The sequence below is a fragment of the Oncorhynchus keta genome, chromosome 14 (genome assembly GCF_023373465.1).
Source record: "Oncorhynchus keta strain PuntledgeMale-10-30-2019 chromosome 14, Oket_V2, whole genome shotgun sequence".
Lineage (NCBI taxonomy): Eukaryota > Metazoa > Chordata > Actinopteri > Salmoniformes > Salmonidae > Oncorhynchus > Oncorhynchus keta.
The window spans coordinates 26,513,735-26,531,464 of NC_068434.1; the positions used below are offsets into that span (position 1 = coordinate 26,513,735).

The 17,730-nt window shown below is 42.3% G+C and overlaps 1 protein-coding gene across 2 annotated transcripts in view; it reads left to right on the plus strand.

Annotated features, from left to right (window-relative positions):
* Nucleotides 1–1,802: 1,802 nt before the first annotated feature.
* Nucleotides 1,803–17,730, plus strand: part of LOC118393105 (E3 ubiquitin-protein ligase RNF34-like) — a 30,589-nt gene continuing 14,661 nt past the window's right edge. For both annotated transcript variants that reach the window (XM_035785415.2, XM_035785416.2), the window contains exons 1-4: nucleotides 1,803–1,949; nucleotides 8,400–8,618; nucleotides 14,116–14,505; nucleotides 17,565–17,627. In XM_035785415.2, coding sequence (XP_035641308.1) covers nucleotides 1,944–1,949; nucleotides 8,400–8,618; nucleotides 14,116–14,505; nucleotides 17,565–17,627 — 678 coding nt within the window. In that variant the 5' untranslated portion in view covers nucleotides 1,803–1,943. The remainder of the gene's footprint in view (nucleotides 1,950–8,399; nucleotides 8,619–14,115; nucleotides 14,506–17,564; nucleotides 17,628–17,730) is intronic.

The following is a 17,730-nucleotide window of genomic DNA, read 5'->3' on the forward strand; positions in this document are numbered from 1 at the left end:
ATTGTTGAAGTTTAAAATAAATTCAAAAACGTTAGAAGGTTCGCAGGTTCAGCTACGGCTGAAGAATTGGAACATTTACTGTACCTGGATCAAAAATCTAATAATATGCTTAGTAGAAAGCATATTTATCTTTAATTTACAATCTGTCGAAACTATGAGAAAGGAAGGTTCGGAACTTTTGTGAAACATCACAATATATGGCAAAATATAAATTAAAACTGGATGGTGTTTTATTAATGTCACTTTAATAATGTTTACATATCTTGCATTACTCATTGTATTATTTATTTATTTTTTATTTTGTAACTTTATTTAACTAGGCAAGTCAGCTAAGAACAAATTCTTAGTTACAATTACAGCCTACCAGGGAACAGTGGGTTAACTGCCTTGTTCAGGAGCAGAACGACAGATTTTTCCCTTGTCGGCTCAGGGATTCGACACAGCAACCTTTTGGTTACTGGTCCGACGCTCTAATACTGTATTCTAAACTATCTTATGTATCTTAGTCTATGCCGCTCTGACTTTGCTCATCCATATATGTATATATTTTTAATTCCATTCATTTACTTAGATTTGTGTGTATTATGTATTTTTTGTGAAATTGTTCGATATTACTTGTTAGATATTGCTGCAATGTAGGAACTAGAAGCACAAGAATTTCGCTACACATGCAATAACATCTGCTAAACACATTTGATTGGATTTGTTCAGTGATATATGAATGGGAGGAGTTGAGTGGAGCTGAAGGATAGGACTAAAAACAAACAAAAGATAACTACTGTAAAACATATTGTCTGTAAAATTTATATAGTATGTATAAGCTGGAAGTATCGTTGTCCATTAGTTTACTCCAATTAGGGTCGAGTTAGGGGAAATAATAAAGGAAAATACATACATACATTTTAAAAGTATATATTTTATATAGATATATTTACAAAAAGTATATATTTTTGCGGGTTTGGAAATTATGCAGACATTACATTGATAGAAGCCACAATTTATATGCAATATTAAAGCTGATCAACCCCCTAAAAATACAATTTAAGCCAAGTTTAAGTTAAAAAAAACTTTATCCGTTACTTAAGTCGCTCTGGATAAGAGCGTCTGCTAAATGACTTAAATGTAATGTAATGTAATCAAACGATAAAGCTGTTAAAACAAAGTTATGACTGGATAGATAAATAAAGTAAGGATACAGGGGTGGAAGACCTAATGGATGTATGGTTGGATGAAACGAAGTGAGGGCAGGTGTTCGGCAGTTGGGAGCGAAGGACACTGTTCATGCTCGATGCCCACATGCAGAAACGCCCCTAATTGCGGCCTGCAGTTGTACACTATTGGACATGACGGGATATTTTTGTTGTGGTACAATTAGTTATGCAAGAAATGACGGTGGAAATATTTTGATTTGGTACATGAAAATGTAACAGCAAAAGTACATTTGATGGAAACAAATCTCTGATGAGAAAATGTGCATATTGTTTTTATGCGGATTTGAGAATATGTGCATGAAAATCTGTCGACAATTGGATGTGAAGAAGACATACCTACACAAATCAAGTTCGCCTAGCGGTTATAGTTCGAATCCCCGAGCCGACTAGCTATCGATGTGCCCTTGAGCAAGGCACTTAACCTTAATCGCTAACCTTAATCGCTACTGTACATCGTCTGCTAAATTAGTCAAACGTACAATGGTGGATAGCAGTGAACAGCAGCAGTAAAGTTAACGCCCTTAAAATTGTGATTGGACATTATGGATACTGCTGCACGGGACTTCGATTCAATTGGTGGAATTTATGTCCATCAAATTGCTCTCGCTGTCCAGTTTAATGCTCTAAATGCTGGTGGAAAGAAGGAAGATGTACATGAAGTGAGGATTCCTGAGTTTTTGCAATGGTCAGACTATTCATTTATTGCCACACATTCCACAACTCGGAGTTGCTATGAAGGTACAATTATTTCACAATTATTTGTAGTTGAAATGATACTTTCCTCAATAATCAATAGGTGATTGCTGCCAAGCTAGTTGACTGTCAGCAAATGTGTTAGCTAGCTAGCTAGGTCTAGCTATCTACCCAGATAGATATAGCTAGCTATGTTGAATGATCTGAGCTCAATCATCTCTAGCTCTTGGCTAGCTAATGCAGCGTTATTGCCAGCTACTGTACTGTCAGTATGTACAGTGCCTAAATAAAGTATCACATCACTTGTCCTTTTTACACATTTTATGTTACAGCCTGAATTTAAAATGTATTAAATTGAAATTTGTGTCACTGGCCAACACACAAAACCCAATAATGTCGAAGTGGAATTATGTTTTTTGATTATTTTTAATCAAAAATTAAAAGATGAAATGTCTTGAGTCAGTAAGTATTCAAACTATTTGTTATGGCAAGCATACACAAGTTAAGCAGTGAACATAGGTTAAACAAGTCACATAATAAGTTGCATGAACTCACTCTGTGTGCAATAATAGTGTTCAGCATGGTTTTTGAATGACTACCTCATCTCTGTACCCCACACATACAGTTATCTGTAAAAGGTCCCTCAGTCGAGCAGTGAATTTCAAACACAGATTCAACCACAAAGACCAGGGATGTTTTCCAAAGCCTCACAAAGTAGGGCACCTATTCCTTTGAGTATGTTGAAGTTATTATTTGCACTTTAGATGGCGTATTAATACACCCAGTCACTCCAAATATACAGGCGTCCTTCCTAACTCAGTTTCCGGCTCAGGGTTTCACAATGAGCCCAATGGTGAATTTAAAACAGAGTTTAATGGCTGTGATAGGAGAAAACTGAGGATGTATCAACAACATTGTAGTTACTCCAGAATATTAACCTAAATGACAGGCAAAATCCCAGATGAAAACTCCTTTCTAAAAGACACTGGGAGACAAATGCACCTTTCAGCAGGACAATAACCTAAACACAAGGCCAGATATTACTTACCATAATGAGATTTGCTTACCATGATGACATTGAAAGTTTCTGAGTGGCCTAGTTACAGTTTTTATTTATATCTACTTGAAAATCTATGACATACATGAAAATAGTTCTATAGCAATAATCAACAACGAATTTAACAGAGATTAAAGAATTTTGAAAAGAATAATGGTCAAGTGTTGCACAATCCAGATGTGAAAAGCTCTTAGAGACTTACCCAGAAAGACTCTCAGCTGTAATCGCTGCCAAAGGTGTTTCTATAAAGTATTGACTCAGAGGTGTGAATACTTATATTCATTTTTATTTTTTATTTTTTTATTTCACCTTTATTTAACCAGGTAGGCTAGTTGAGAACAAGTTCTCATTTGCAACTGCGACCTGGCCAAGATAAAGCATAGCAGTGTGAACAGACAACACAGAGTTACACATGGAGTAAACAATTAACAAGTCAATAACACAGTAGAAAAAAAGGGGAGTCTATATACAATGTGTGCAAAAGGCATGAGGAGGTAGGCGAATAATTACAATATTGCAGATTAACACTGGAGTGATAAATGATCTGATGATCATGTACAGGTAGAGATATTGGTGTGCAAAAGAGCAGAAAAGTAAATAAATAAAAACTGTGGGGATGAGGTAGGTGAAAATGGGTGGGCTATTTACCAATAGATTATGTACAGCTGCAGCGATCGGTTAGCTGCTCAGATAGCTGATGTTTGAAGTTGGTGAGGGAGATAAAAGTCTCCAACTTCAGCGATTAATGAGATATTTCTGTATTTCATTTTCAATACATTTGCAAAAACGTGTATATTTTTTCCTTCACTTTGTCAATAATGGGTATTGTGTGAGGATGGGTGAGATTTAAAAACATATATTTAATTAATTTTGAATTCAAGCTGCAACACAACAAAATGTGGAATACGTCAAGGGGTATGAATACTTTCAGAAGACACTGTAGCTAGCTAAGTTACAATGATGCCGAAATAAGGTTAGCTAGCTACTATTAGCTAGATTTTATTTTCTAACTGTAAGAGCTAGCTAGATTACACTATCTACTCATCTAGGAAATTCTCATTAACCAGCATTAATTTGCAATATCAGTACTATTGAAGATTGCCCCCAAGACCAAGGGTAGCTTGATGTTTTGCATCTGTATCTACTGCTAGTTGTAGCCAGCTTTGTGAAAGCACAGCAGATTGATTGAAATCTTTCCTTGCTTGTGACTGATATTTGTGATTTGAATGGATATTTATAGCATAATTCAAATCCTCCCTCCTAGGAAGCACGCTTCCTGTCAATGAATGATTCTATTTGTTTAATGTATGTTACAATTGTCTGTAGGCTGTTTGGTTGCACATCTGTAGAAACCATGAAGTTCATTCATTGGGCATCATTTTGACTTGCTTTATTAGGATCCCCATTAGCTGACGCCAATGGCGACAGCTAGTCTTACTGGGGTCCGACACATGATGAAAAAAACATTACAGACAAAAGACTTCACAATTTACATACATTTAAAAACATGAACGTGTGTGTGTGTGTGTGTGTGCATCTATGAAATTATGTTTAGCCAAGTTTATAGTTGGAGTTATAATGTTCAAAAACAATCATCACATTGTTGCCCACCTAATGCAATTTTGTAATTGTTGTACTATCTCTCTTCAATCAATATGTATTAGTAAAGATTATTGAACAAGTACTGTATTTAATTTCATCATAATACAATCTCAAACTGAGAGACAACTGAGGCAGTTTGCTGATATGAATGAATGATTATTGGTAGAACGAGATCTGCAGGGGACTCAATGCAGATACAGGTCAATGTACCAGGAGAAACTGCATCTTCAAGAGAAACACCCTGGCAACACATCCATTAAAAAATAAGTTAATACAGACTTCCATTTAGACTAACAACTTGAGAGCAGAAAATGCAATGTTATTAGAACATTAGTAACAATCATAATATAGCAATTGACCTGTTGCCTGAGTAACTACACTAATATATACAAAATCAAATTAGTGGGTTTGGTTATTTCAGCCACACCCATTGCTGACAGGTGTATACAATCAAGCACACAGCCATGCAATCTCCATAGACAAATATTGGCAGTAGAATGGCCTTACTGAAGAGCTCTGTAACTTTCATCTTGGCAGTGTCATAGGATGCCACCTTTCCAACAAGTCAGTTTGTAAAAATTCTGCCCTGCTAGAGCTGCCTCGGACAACTATATGTGCTGTTATTGTGAAGTAGAAATGTCTATGAGCAACAACGGCTCAAACGTGAGGTGGTAGGCAACACAAGCTCACAGAATGGGACCGCCGAGTGCTGAAGCTTGTAGCGTGTAAAAATCTTCGGTCCTCAGTTGCAACACTCACTACCGAGTTCCAAACTGCCTCTGGAAGCAGCGTCAGCACAATAACTGTTTGTCGGGAGCTTCATGAAATGGATTTCCATGACAGAGCAGCCGCACACAAGCCTAAGATCTTCATGCACAATGTCAAGCGTCGGCTGCTGTTGTGTAAAGCTTGCTACCATTGGACTCTTGAGCAGTGGATGCGCATTCTCTGGCGTGATGAATCACGCTTCACCATCTGGCAGTTTGACGGACGAATCTGGGTTTGGCGGTTGCCAGAAGAACGCTACCTGCCCCAAAGAATAGTGCCAACTGTAAAGTTTGGTGGAGGAGCAATAATGATCTGGGGCTGTTTTTCATGTTTCGGGCTAGGCCTCTTAGTTTCAGTGAAGGGAAATCTTAAAGCTACTGCATACAATGACATTCTAGATGATTCTATGCTTCCAACTTTGTGGCAACAGTTTGGGAAGGCCCTTTCCTGTTTCAGCAAAGCGAGGTCCATAGAGAAATGGTTTGTTGAAATCGGTGTGGAAGAACTTGACTGGCTTGCACAAAGCACTGACCTCAACCCCATTGGACACCTTTGGGATGAATTGGAACGCTGACTGAGAGCCAGGCCTAATCGCCCAACATCAGTGCCTGACCTCACTTAATGCTCTTGTGGCTGAATGGAGGCAAGTCTCCGCAGCAATATTCCAACATCTAGTGGAAAGCCTTCCCAGAAGAGTGGAGGCTATTATAGCAGCAAATGGGACCAACTCCATATTAATGCCCATGATTTTGGAATGAGAGCAGGTGTCCACTTTTGGTCATATTCCTTTTTTTGTTTTTTTATTGATTGTAATTTTTTTTACTACCGCATAGTACAGTTGTGGCGAAAAGTTTTGAGAATGGCACAAATATATATTTTCACAAAGTTTGCTGCTTTAGTGTCTTTAGATATTTTTGTCAGATGTTACTAGGGAATACTGAAGTATAATTACAAGCATTTCATAAGTTTCAAAGGCCTTTGTTGACAATGACATGAAGTTGATACAAAGAGTCAATATTTGCAGTGTTGACCCTTCTTATTCAAGACCTCTGCAATCCACCCTGGCATGCTGTCAATTAACTTCTGGGCCACATCCTGACTGATGACAGCCCATTCTTGCATAATCAATGCTTGGAGTTTGTCAGAATTTGTGTATTTTTGTTTGTCCACCCGCCTCTTGACGATTGACCACAAGTTCTCAATGGGATTAAGGTCTGGGGAGTTTCCTGGCAATGGACCCAAAATATCGATGTTTTGTTCCCCGAGCCACAGTTATCACTTTTGCCTTATGGCAAGGTGCTCCATCATGCTGGAAAAGGCATTGTTTGTCACCAAACTGTTCCTGGATGGTTGGGAGAAGTTGCTCTCGGAGGATGTGTTGGTACCATTCTTTATTCATGGTTGTGTTCTTTCAAAATTGTGAGTGAGCCAACTCCCTTGGCTGAGAAGCAACACCACACATGAATGGTCTCAGGAAGCTTTACTGTTAGCATGACACAGGACTGATGATAGCGCTCACCTTGTCTTCTCCGGACAAGCTTTTTTCTGGATGCCCCAAACAATCAGAAAGGGGATTCATCAGAGAAAATGACTTTACCCCAGTCCTCAGCAGTCCAATCCCTGTACCTTTTGCAGAATATCAGTCTGTCCCTGATGTTTTTCCTGGAGAGAAGTGGCTTCTTTGCAGCCCTTCTTGACACCATGCCATCCTCCAAAAGTCTTCGCCTCACTGTGCGTGCAGATGCACTGACACCTGCCTGCTGCCATTCCTGAGCAAGCTCTGTACTGGTGCTGCCCGGATCCCGCAGCTGAATCAACTTTAGAAGACAGTCCTGGCGCTTGCTGGACATTCTTGGGCGCCCTGAAGCCTTCTTCACAACAATTGAACCGCTCTCCTTGAAGTTCTTGATGATCCAATAAATGGTTGATTTAGGTGCAATCTTACAGGCAACAATATGTGAAGCCTGTGAAGCCCTTTTTGTGCAAAGCAATGATGACGGCACGTGTTTCCTTGCAGATAACCATGATTGACAGAGGAAGAACAATGATCCTAAGCACCACCCTCCTTTTGAAGCTTCCAGTCTGTTATTCAAACTCAATTAGCATGACAGAGTGATCTCCAGCCTTGTCCTTGTCAACACTCACACATGTAAACGAGAGAATCACTGACATGATATCAGCTGGTCCTTTTGTGGCAGGGCTGAAATGCAGCGGAAATGTTTTGGGGGGGATTTAGTTCATTGACATGGCAAAGAGGGACTTTGCAAATAATTGCAATTCATCTCTTCACTCTTCATAACATTCTGGAGTATATGCAAATTGCCATCATACAAACTGAGGCAGCAGACTTTGTGAAAATGAACATTTGTGTCATTCTCAAAACCTTTGGCCACGACTGTACTATTGTTCATGTAACAGAGACCATTATAATATGCAATGGCCATTTGATAGAGCCTAGTTCGGAAACATTGATAGAGATAGGAGCTGAACTGTAATTGAGTATGTGGAATTATCTTCCCATGGTAATATAGGGGAATGCATTCTCTCGTGTTATATTTCCAGGGAACAGATATGGAGTTAGAATTTGCAGCCACTCATCGAGGTTAGTTTATCAGATACGTTAATCATTTCTCCACTACATGCCTTTGCTTTCTCACAAATTTTCCCCTGCAGACAAAGTATCCAATTTAGGGAAAGATGTAGGTCTATTAGGGCTGGTCTGCATGCGATCCCTGGGCATGTCTATTCTGTTGTGCCATTCTCAACTTATGCTTTTAATTTCCTCAGCCATAACAACATGATGTTTCTCATGTGGTTGCATAATAGTATAATAGTCGGTGTTTCCATGACCACTCTATTTTTAGGAAATGTTATCAGACTTGCAGTAACCGTTGCAATACATTGCAGAACCTAGCCAATCCTTTTGTAGGTATCACTGTGAAAATGACTATAGGCTGTGTGGTGTTGCACAGATAGCTCTCAGCTAAAGGAGAGGAAAGGGAGACCCCTTCACACATCTGTGGAGCTCTGCAGTCTGAAAACTGCTGTCTGTGTTTTGTGTTCTCCAGGCAGGGGCCTCGTCCATGTGGGCTTCATGCTGTGGTCTGCTGAATGAAGTCATGGGCACAGGGGCAGTGAGAGGCCAGCAGCCCGGGTTCGGAGCCAGTGCTGGACCCTTCCGGTTTGCCCCCAGCGCTGGATACTCCACATACCCGCCCACAACCTCAGGGAGCCCCAGCCTTGTATGTAAGGCCTGTGGCCAGGCATTCTCGGTCTTCAGGAGGAAGGTAGGTGTTTGGTTTGGGGACTATTGGGGTTGCTAGTAGACTGACTGTGAATGTCCTATATGATTGTAGGCCAGTCCCAGATGGTTAGGGGTTGTTTGATGGGCTTTGGGGTGATGGTTAGGGGTTGTTTGATAGGCTTGGGGTGATCAAGAAGGAACCTGATAGGGTTTTTGATCCAAGGAATAATTTATGAATTGGTATGGACTGAGAGACATTACATTCAATACACCAATATTATTTGAGTAGGCTTTTGAGTAGCCATCATGTTTATTTTGCCACTCATCCTCAAACAGACACACTCTACTACAGTACATGTTGTAAAGTGAGGGCCAGTATTGATTAGTTACGTCCTAATACATTAACTGTCCTTGCAGAGAGCCAAGATAAGAGACGCCAAAAGCAGCCAGTTACGTCATGAGACTGCACTTACTACAGGCCTGGGGCACATCAGTTGTAATTGCTACACTCCACCACCATAGGTATTTTGTGAAAACCACATGTTTTAATTAAGTGGGCTAAAAATAGACAATGACTTAGGCTATGTATTTAATGTAGATTTACAGTGCATTTGGAAAGTATTCAGACCCCTTGACTTTTTCCACATTTTGTTACATTACAGCCTTATTCTAAAATTGATTAAATTGTTTGTTTCCACCTCATAATTCTACACACACTACCCCATAATGACAAAGCAAAAAACGTTACTTACACAGATCTGGGGAAGGGTACCAAAACATTTCTTCAGTATTGAAGGTCCCCAAGAACACGGTGGCCTCTATCATTCTTAAATGGAAGAAATTTGGAACCACCAAGATTCTTCCTAGAGCTGGCCACCGGGAGGTGACCAAGAACCCTATGGTCACTCTGACAGAGCTCCAGAGTTCCTTTCTGGAGATGGGAGAACCTTCCAGAAGGACAACAATCTCTGCAACACTCCACCAATCAGGCCTTTATGGTAGAGTGGCCAGACGGAAGCCACTCCTCAGTAAAAGGCACATGACAGCCCGCTTGAAGTTTGCCAAAAGGCACCTAAAGACTGATGAAACCAAGATTGAACTCTTTGGGCTAAATGCCATGTGTCACATCTTGAGGAAACCTTACACAATCCCTACGGTGAAGCATGGTGGTGGCAGCATCATGCTGTGGGGATGTTTTTCAGGGAATGGGAGACTAGTCAGGATCGAGGGAAAGATGAATGGAGAAAAGTACATAGAGATCCTTGATGACAACCTGTTCCAGAGCGCTCAGGACCTCAGACTGGGGTGAAGGTTCAACTCCAACAGGACAATAACCCTAAGCACACAGCCAATACAACACAGGAGTGACTTTGGGACAAGTCTCTGAATGTCCTTGAGTGGCCCAGCCAGAGCCCGGACTTGAACCCGATCTAACATCTCTGGAGAGACCTGAAATTAGCTGTCCAGCGATGCTCCCCATCCAACCTGTTAGAGCTTGAGAGGATCTGAAGAGTAGAATGGGAGAAACTCCCTAAGTACAGGTGAGCCAAGCTTGTAGCGTCATACCCAAGAAGACTCGCGGCTGTAATTTATTTTTAATACATTTGCAAAAATGTCTAAAAACCTGTTTTTGCTTTGTCATCATGGGGTGTTGTGTGTAGATTGATGATGTTAGCAGTTGATGTTACTCTTCAATAACACAGACCCCAACGCAAATCGGGGGAGGAAAATAGGTTTATTCAAATAGGACAAATCATGCGGGGAGGTAGATGTTCTTTCTCCCCTGTCCTCAGTGATTTTCTCCTGTGATTCTCTCTTCAGAACAAAGGGACAGGATGTAGTTTTATAACCCAGCCCTAGCCTGTGGCTGACCAATTAGAATTCCTTGCAATACAACTGGGCCAAGTATCCTATTTCAGGTTCAATGTATAAACAATTTGGACCAATGAGAACTTGCCATGTAGCTATGAGTCCCAGACTGAAATTCCTCCCATGTCTCTGACCCATTAATCATTAATCCCCTATTACTGAAAAAAAAAATATTTCCATGGATCGTTAGTACTCTATTGACTTTTATTCATCTTGACCTTTAGTACTCTATTGACCTGTATTTATCTTGGAAATATTCTTACAATGAGGGAGAAAAATATTTAAATCCATTTTAGAATTGGGCCGTAAAGTAAAAAAATGTGGATAAAGTCAATGGGTCTGAATACTTTTCGAATGCACTTTATTTATTTAACCTTTATTTAACCAGGTAGGCAAGTTGAGAACAAGTTCTCATTTACAATTGCGACCTGGCCAAGATAAAGCAAAACAGTTTGACACATACAACAACACAGAGTTACACATGGAGTAAAACAAAACACAGTCAATAATACAGTAGAAAAATAAGTTTATATACAATGTGAGCAAGTGAGGTGAGATAAGGGAGGTAAAGGCAAAAAAGACCATGGTGGCGAAGTAAATACAATATAGCAAGTAAAACACTGGAATGTTTGATTTGCAGTGGAAGAATGTGCAAAGTAGAGATAGAAATAATGGGGTGCAAAGAAGCTAAATAAATACAGTAGAGAAAGAGGTAGTTGTTTGGCTAAATTATAGATGGGCTATGTACAGGTGCAGTAATCTGTGAGCTGATCTGACAGCTGGTGCTTAAAGCTAGTGAGGGAGATAAGTGTTTCCAGTTTCAGAGATTTTTGTAGTTCGTTCCAGTCATTGGCAGCCGAGAACTGGAAGGAGAGGTGGCCAAAGGAAGAATTGGTTTTGGGGGTGACCAGAGAGATATACCTGCTGGAGCACATGCTACAGGTGGGTGCTGCTATGGTGACCAGCAAGCTGAGATAAGGGGGGGACTTTACCTAGCAGGGTCTTGTAGATGACCTGGAGCCAGTGGGTTTGGCGACGAGCATGAAGCGAGGGCCAGCCAACGAGAGCGTACAGGTCGCAGTGGTGGGTAGTATATAGGGCTTTGGTGACAAAACGGATGGCACTGTGATAGACTGCATCCAATTTATTGAGTAGGGTATTAGAGGCTATTTTGTAAATGACATCGTCGAAGTCGAGGATTGGTAGGATGGTCAGTTTTACACGGGTATGTTTGGCAGTGTGAGTGAAGGAGGCTTTGTTGCGAAATAGGAAGCTAATTCTAGATTTAACTTTGGATTGGAGATGTTTGATATGAGTCTGGAAGGAGAGTTTACAGTAACCAGACACCTAGGTATTTGTAATTGTCCACATATTCTAAGTCAGAGCCGTCCAGAGTAGTGATGTTGGACAGGCGGGCAGGTGCAGGCAACGATCGGTTAAAGAGCATGCATTTAGTTTTACTTGTATTTAAGAGCAATTGGAGGCCACGGAAGGAGAGTTGTATGGCATTGAAGCTCGCTTGGAGGGTTGTTAACACAGTGTCCAAAGAAGGGCCAGAAGTATACAGAATGGTATCATCTGCGTAGAGGTGGATCAGAGACTCACCAGCAGCAAGAGCAACATCATTGATGTATACAGAGAAGAGAGTCGGTCCAAGAATTGAACCCTGTGGCACCCCCATAGAGATTGCCAGAGGCCCGGACAGACCCTCCGATTTGACACACTGAACTCAGAGAAGTAGTTAGTGAAACAGGCGAGGCAATCATTTGAGAAACAAAGGCCGTCGAGTCTGCCGATGAGGATGTGTTGATTGACAGAGTCGAAAGCCTTGGCCAGGTCAATGAATACAGCTGCACAGTATTGTTTCTTATCGATGGCAGTTAAGATATCGTTTAGGACCTTGAGCGTGGCTGAGGTGCACCCATGACCAGCTCTGAAACCAGATTGCATAGCGGAGAAGGTATGGTGGGATTTGAAATGGTCGGTAATCTGTTTGTTGACTTGGCATTCAAAGACCTTAGAAAGTTAGGGTAGGATAGATATAAGTCTGTAGCAGTTTGGGTCAAGAGTGTGCCCCCCTTTTGAAGAGAGGGGTGATCGCAGCTGCTTTCCAATCTTTGGGAATCTCAGACGACACGAAAGAGGGGTGGCAACAATTCTGGCAGATCATTTTAGAAAGAGAGGGTCCAGATTGTCTGGCCCGGCTGATTTGTAGGGGTCCAAGTTTTGCAGCTCTTTCAGAACATCACCTATCTGGATTTGCCTGCACCCATTACGGATGCAGGCAATGATCGCTGAGATCTTGGTTGACAACAGCAGAGGTGTATTTAGAGGGCAAGTTGGTTAGGATGATATCTATGAGGGTGCCCGTGTTTACGGCTTTGGGGTGGTACCTGGTAGGTTCATTGATAATTTGTGTGAGATTGAGGGCATCAAGCTTAGATTGTAGGATGGCTGGGGTGTTAAGCATGTTCCAGTTTAGGTCGCCTAGCAGTACGAACTCTGAAGATAGATGGGGGGAAATCAGTTCACATATGGTGTCCAGAGCACAGCTGGGGGCAGAGGGTGGTCTATAGAAGGCGGCAACGGTGAGAGACTTGTTTTTAGAGAGGTGGATTTTTAAAAGTAGAAGTTCAAATTGTTTGGGTACAGACCTGGATAGTAGGACAGAACTCTGCAGGCTATCTTTGCAGTAGATTGCAACACCGCCCCCTTTGGCCATTCTATCTTGTCTGAAAATGTAGTTAGGGATGAACATTTCAGAACTGTTGGTGGGCTTCCATACCAGGATTCAGACATGGCTAGAACATCTTGAGAACATCCATCCATGCACTGTAGATCAGTCTGGCGTTTTGTTGATGAGACACCCTAATGCTATGGTTTGATAAAGTTTGTTAGAACAAAATGTAAAATTAAAATGTAAGAATTGGCTGTTAATGAGTGTGAGACTGTGCCTCATCAAATTTCTAGCCAGAATTTAATAAAATGTGTGGTGGTCCCCTCCCACTGGTGAGACACACCTGTCTGTGATTTGGGAGGGGGGTTGTTCTGTTGTTATGACAGAGGGAGAGATCCTCTCCATATTGCAGGGTTGAATTCCATTACTTGTCTGGTTTGGTCCCTCTGATGCCCTAAGTCACCATGCCAATACAGCGTCTAATCCCAAGGCTTGCATGTTATTACTGTTTGATGTTTGTGACACGAAAGAAATTAACTGCCTGCCTCCTGTCCGACTGTCTAGAGAGGGAGTGGAACAGATGTACAAGATTGAAAAAGACAGTAACAGTATTAATACATTGATATTCTGCTTCCTCATGCCTTGTTTGAGCTCCAATACCCCACATTCCTCTCATCTGTCCACTACAGCCGGTGAAGGTTCTATTGAATATTAAACATGAGTGTAGCTTTGTTAAGAACAAACAACCATTCAAGATACTGTATATAGAGCCAGATGAGGGAGGGGATTGCTTATCTGAGATTGAATCATTTTGAATCTTCCTTCCGCACTAATGTTTTAATGGAGATACATTCTAAATGCTGAATATTGGGCAGGCTTTGCAGATCCTATTAAGGCACAGTGTGCCCTGGAGCCTACATTACTGTCAATGTCACTTCTTCTGTATCTTCTACTTGGTTAATGCCTACACGCTCTCTATCACTCTCTCCCCCAGTATATCTGCTGTGACTGTAAGAAGAGCTTCTGCACGCTGTGCTCCATGCTTCAGGAGAACTTGCGTATATGTGCCACATGTCACCTGCTGAAGGGGACAGCCTTCCAGAGACCACAGCTGATGCGGCTGAGGGTCAGAGACCTGCGGCAGTACCTGCTGCTACGCAACGTCCCCACAGACACATGCAGGGAGAAGGAGGACCTGGTGGAACTGGTGCTCTGTCACCAGGGGACCGAAAGGGAGGGGGACCCCGACATGGCTAGCTTCAACTCCCGCTCCCTCTACACCCCGCCCCCTTCCACCACACGCTCCGCCTCCGAGCTGTCTACTCTCTCCGCCTCTCAGGGGGAAGCGCTCAGCAGGAGCGACAGCTCAGGGACTACCAACCAGGTACACATACTTCTTCTACACCCTCCCCAACTACCAACCAGGTACGTCATGCAGATAATGTGTAAAAAATATTAGGTCTGCTCTGGAAGTGACTGAGGCAAAGACAGTACAGTATGAAGATAGGCAGAAACTGCTTCTCCAATAGAAATCCTGATCACACTTGTAGGCGATGTCTTGGCGACGTCCGCTTTCAAAGCTTATGTACAGAAACACGTAGTCGGGTCTAACGGTCGTCTCACGCTGAACTACGCATGTGCAGGCCTTCAAATCAAAGGCATTCCTTCAATATATAGTTGTTGTGTTTTTATAAAAATTAGAATGGGTCAGTTTGACACGTTCAAGAGGTTTGAGTAAAAAACATGTTAAACTACTTAAGAAATTGGCTCGAATTAAATTGTGCCTTTAGATTTCAAGAAAATTATCAACTAAGGAAGATCTTTTCTCATTGACTTCTCAAACTCTGACTGAGGTATACATTTCAGGGTTGTGATTCTTATGGATTAATCCGGAATGTCTGGTACAGACTAGCAAAGAGCAGGTGAACACTGACTGTGGATGTTCTGTGTGTGAAAGTACATTAAAGACATCTGAAATATGGAGCTTCACAGTTAGTTTCTACTTATGTCAGCTTTAGAAAGCATTTATTTTGCTTGTCCTTATCAGACTGTCAACCCCTGGTGACTAAAATTGATGGGAGTGATTTGGTAAATTCTGTTGATTTAATAGACCCATCGTCTTCATTGTTGGACTCTTAGAAAGATGAGGCCTCCTGTTGGACTCTTCCCCTCCATAGAGAGATGAGGCCTCCTGTTGGACTCTTCCCCTCCATAGAGAGATGAGGCCTCCTGTTGGACTCTTCCCCTCCATAGAGAGATGAGGCCTCCTGTTGGACTCTTCCCCTCCATAGAGAGATGAGGCCTCCTGTTGGACTCTTCCCCTCCATAGAGAGATGAGGCCTCCTGTTGGACTCTTCCCCTCCATAGAGAGATGAGGCCTCCTGTTGGACTCTTCCCCTCCATAGAGAGATGAGGCCTCCTGTTGGACTCTTCCCCTCCATAGAGAGATGAGGCCTCCTGTTGGACTCTTCCCCTCCATAGAGAGATGAGGCCTCCTGTTGGACTCCCCCCGCCCCCAATAGAGAGATTTTATTTTATTATTATTTTTTAAACCAGGTAGGCCAATTGAGAACAAGTTCTCATTTACAACTGCGACCGAGCCAAGATAAAGCAAAGCTGTGTGACAAAAAATAAACAGAGTTACACATGGGATAAACAAACGTACAGTCAATAACACAATAGAAAAATCTGTATACAGTGTGTGCAAATGAAGTAAAGAGGTAAGGCAATAAATAGGCCATAGTGGTGAAGTCATTACAATTTAGAAATTAACACTGGATGGATAGATGTGCAAGTAGAAGTACTGGCGTGCAAAAGAGCAGAAAAACAAATATGGGGATGAGGTAGGTAGTTGGTTGGATGGGCTATTTACAGATGGGCTATGTACAGCTGCAGCGATCGGTAAGCAGCTCTGACAGCTGACGCTTAAAGTTAGTGAGGGAGATAAAAGTCTCCAACTTCAGTGATTTTTGCAGTTCGTTCCAGTCATTGGCAGCAGAGAACTGGAAGGAAAGGAGGCCAAAGGTGATGTTGGCTTTGGGGATGACCAGTGAAATATACCTGCTGGAGCGCCTGCTACGCGTGTGTGTTGCTATGGAGACCAGTGAGCGGAGATAAGGCGGGGCTTTACCTAGCAAAGACTTATAGATGACCTGGAGCCAGTGGGTTTGGCGACGAATATGTAGCGAGGACCAGCGAACAAGAGCATACTGGTCGCAGTGGTGGGTAGTATATGGGGCTTTGGTGCCAAAACGGATGGCACTGTGATAGCAAACTGGATGCAGTCTGAGTAGAGTGTTGGAGGCTATTTTGTAAATTACGTCGCCAAAGTCGAGGATCGGTAGGATAGTCCGTGTTACGATGGTATTTTTGGCAGCGTGAGTGAAGGAGGCTTTGTTGCGAAATAGGAAGCCGATTCTAGATACTCGTTTTGGATTGGAGATGCTTAATATAAGTCTGGAAGGAGAGTTTACAGTCTAGCCAGACACCTAGGTATTTATAGTTGTCCACATAAGTCAGAACCGTCCAGAGTAGTGATGCTGGACGGGCGGGCGGGTAGCGATCGGTTGAAGAGTGTGCATTTTGTTTTACTAGCATTTAAGACCAGTTGGAGGCCACGGAACCAGTGATGTATGGCATTGAAGCTCGTTTGGAGGTTTGTTAACACAGTGTCCATTAAAGGGCCAGAAGTATACAGAATGGTGTCGTCTGTGTAGCGGTGGATCAAAGAATCACCCGCAGCAAGAGCGACATCGTTGATATATACAGAGAAGAGAGTCGGCCTGAGAATTGAACACTGTGGCACCCTCATAGAGATGGCCAGAGGTCTGGACTCTATCTGAGAAGTAGTTAGTGAACCAGGCGAGGCAGTCATTAGCGAAACCAAGGCTGTTGAGTCTGCAGATATGGTGATTGACAGAGTCGAAAGCCTTGGCCAGGTCGATGAAGACGGCTGCAAAGTACGGCCTTTTTTCGATGGCGGTTATGATATCGTTTAGGAACTTGGAATCCAGATTGCATAGCGGAGAATGTATGGTGGGATTCGAAATGGTTGGTGATCTGTTTGTTCACTTGGCTTTCAAAGACTTTAGAAAGGCAGGGCAGGATGAATATAGGTCTGTAACAGTTTGGGCCTAGAGTGTCTCCCCCTTTGAAGAGATGAGGCATCTTGTTGGACTCTCCCCTAGCCTCCTCTCTCAAATATGTAGGAAGTAGCCCTGTCCTGTTTTCCTATTCCTGTAAACAAAAAGCTCAGCTGGTGCAGACAGCAGTAGAAGCTTTACTATGAATGGAAGGTAAACATAGTAGTCCCCGAGGTATCTATGGACTAAGCAGCGGGTGACTAATCCTAATCCCTGCCTGGACTGTACAGTAAGTATTTATAGTTCTCTGTGGAGGTTTCCGTCTGAGTCATGTGTTTTTGTGTTTGTTTTGGCTGTATAGGATATAGGAGACGCTACATCTCTCTCCACCCTGAACCTGGAACCCAGTGAACACACACCAGAGGTAAATAATAAACATCACCCAGTAGGCTCTACCTCTTACAGCATCTGGAGCTTATTCAGAGGGGTGCAACTTTCTCTCCAATGCAGTACATGTCATGTACAGT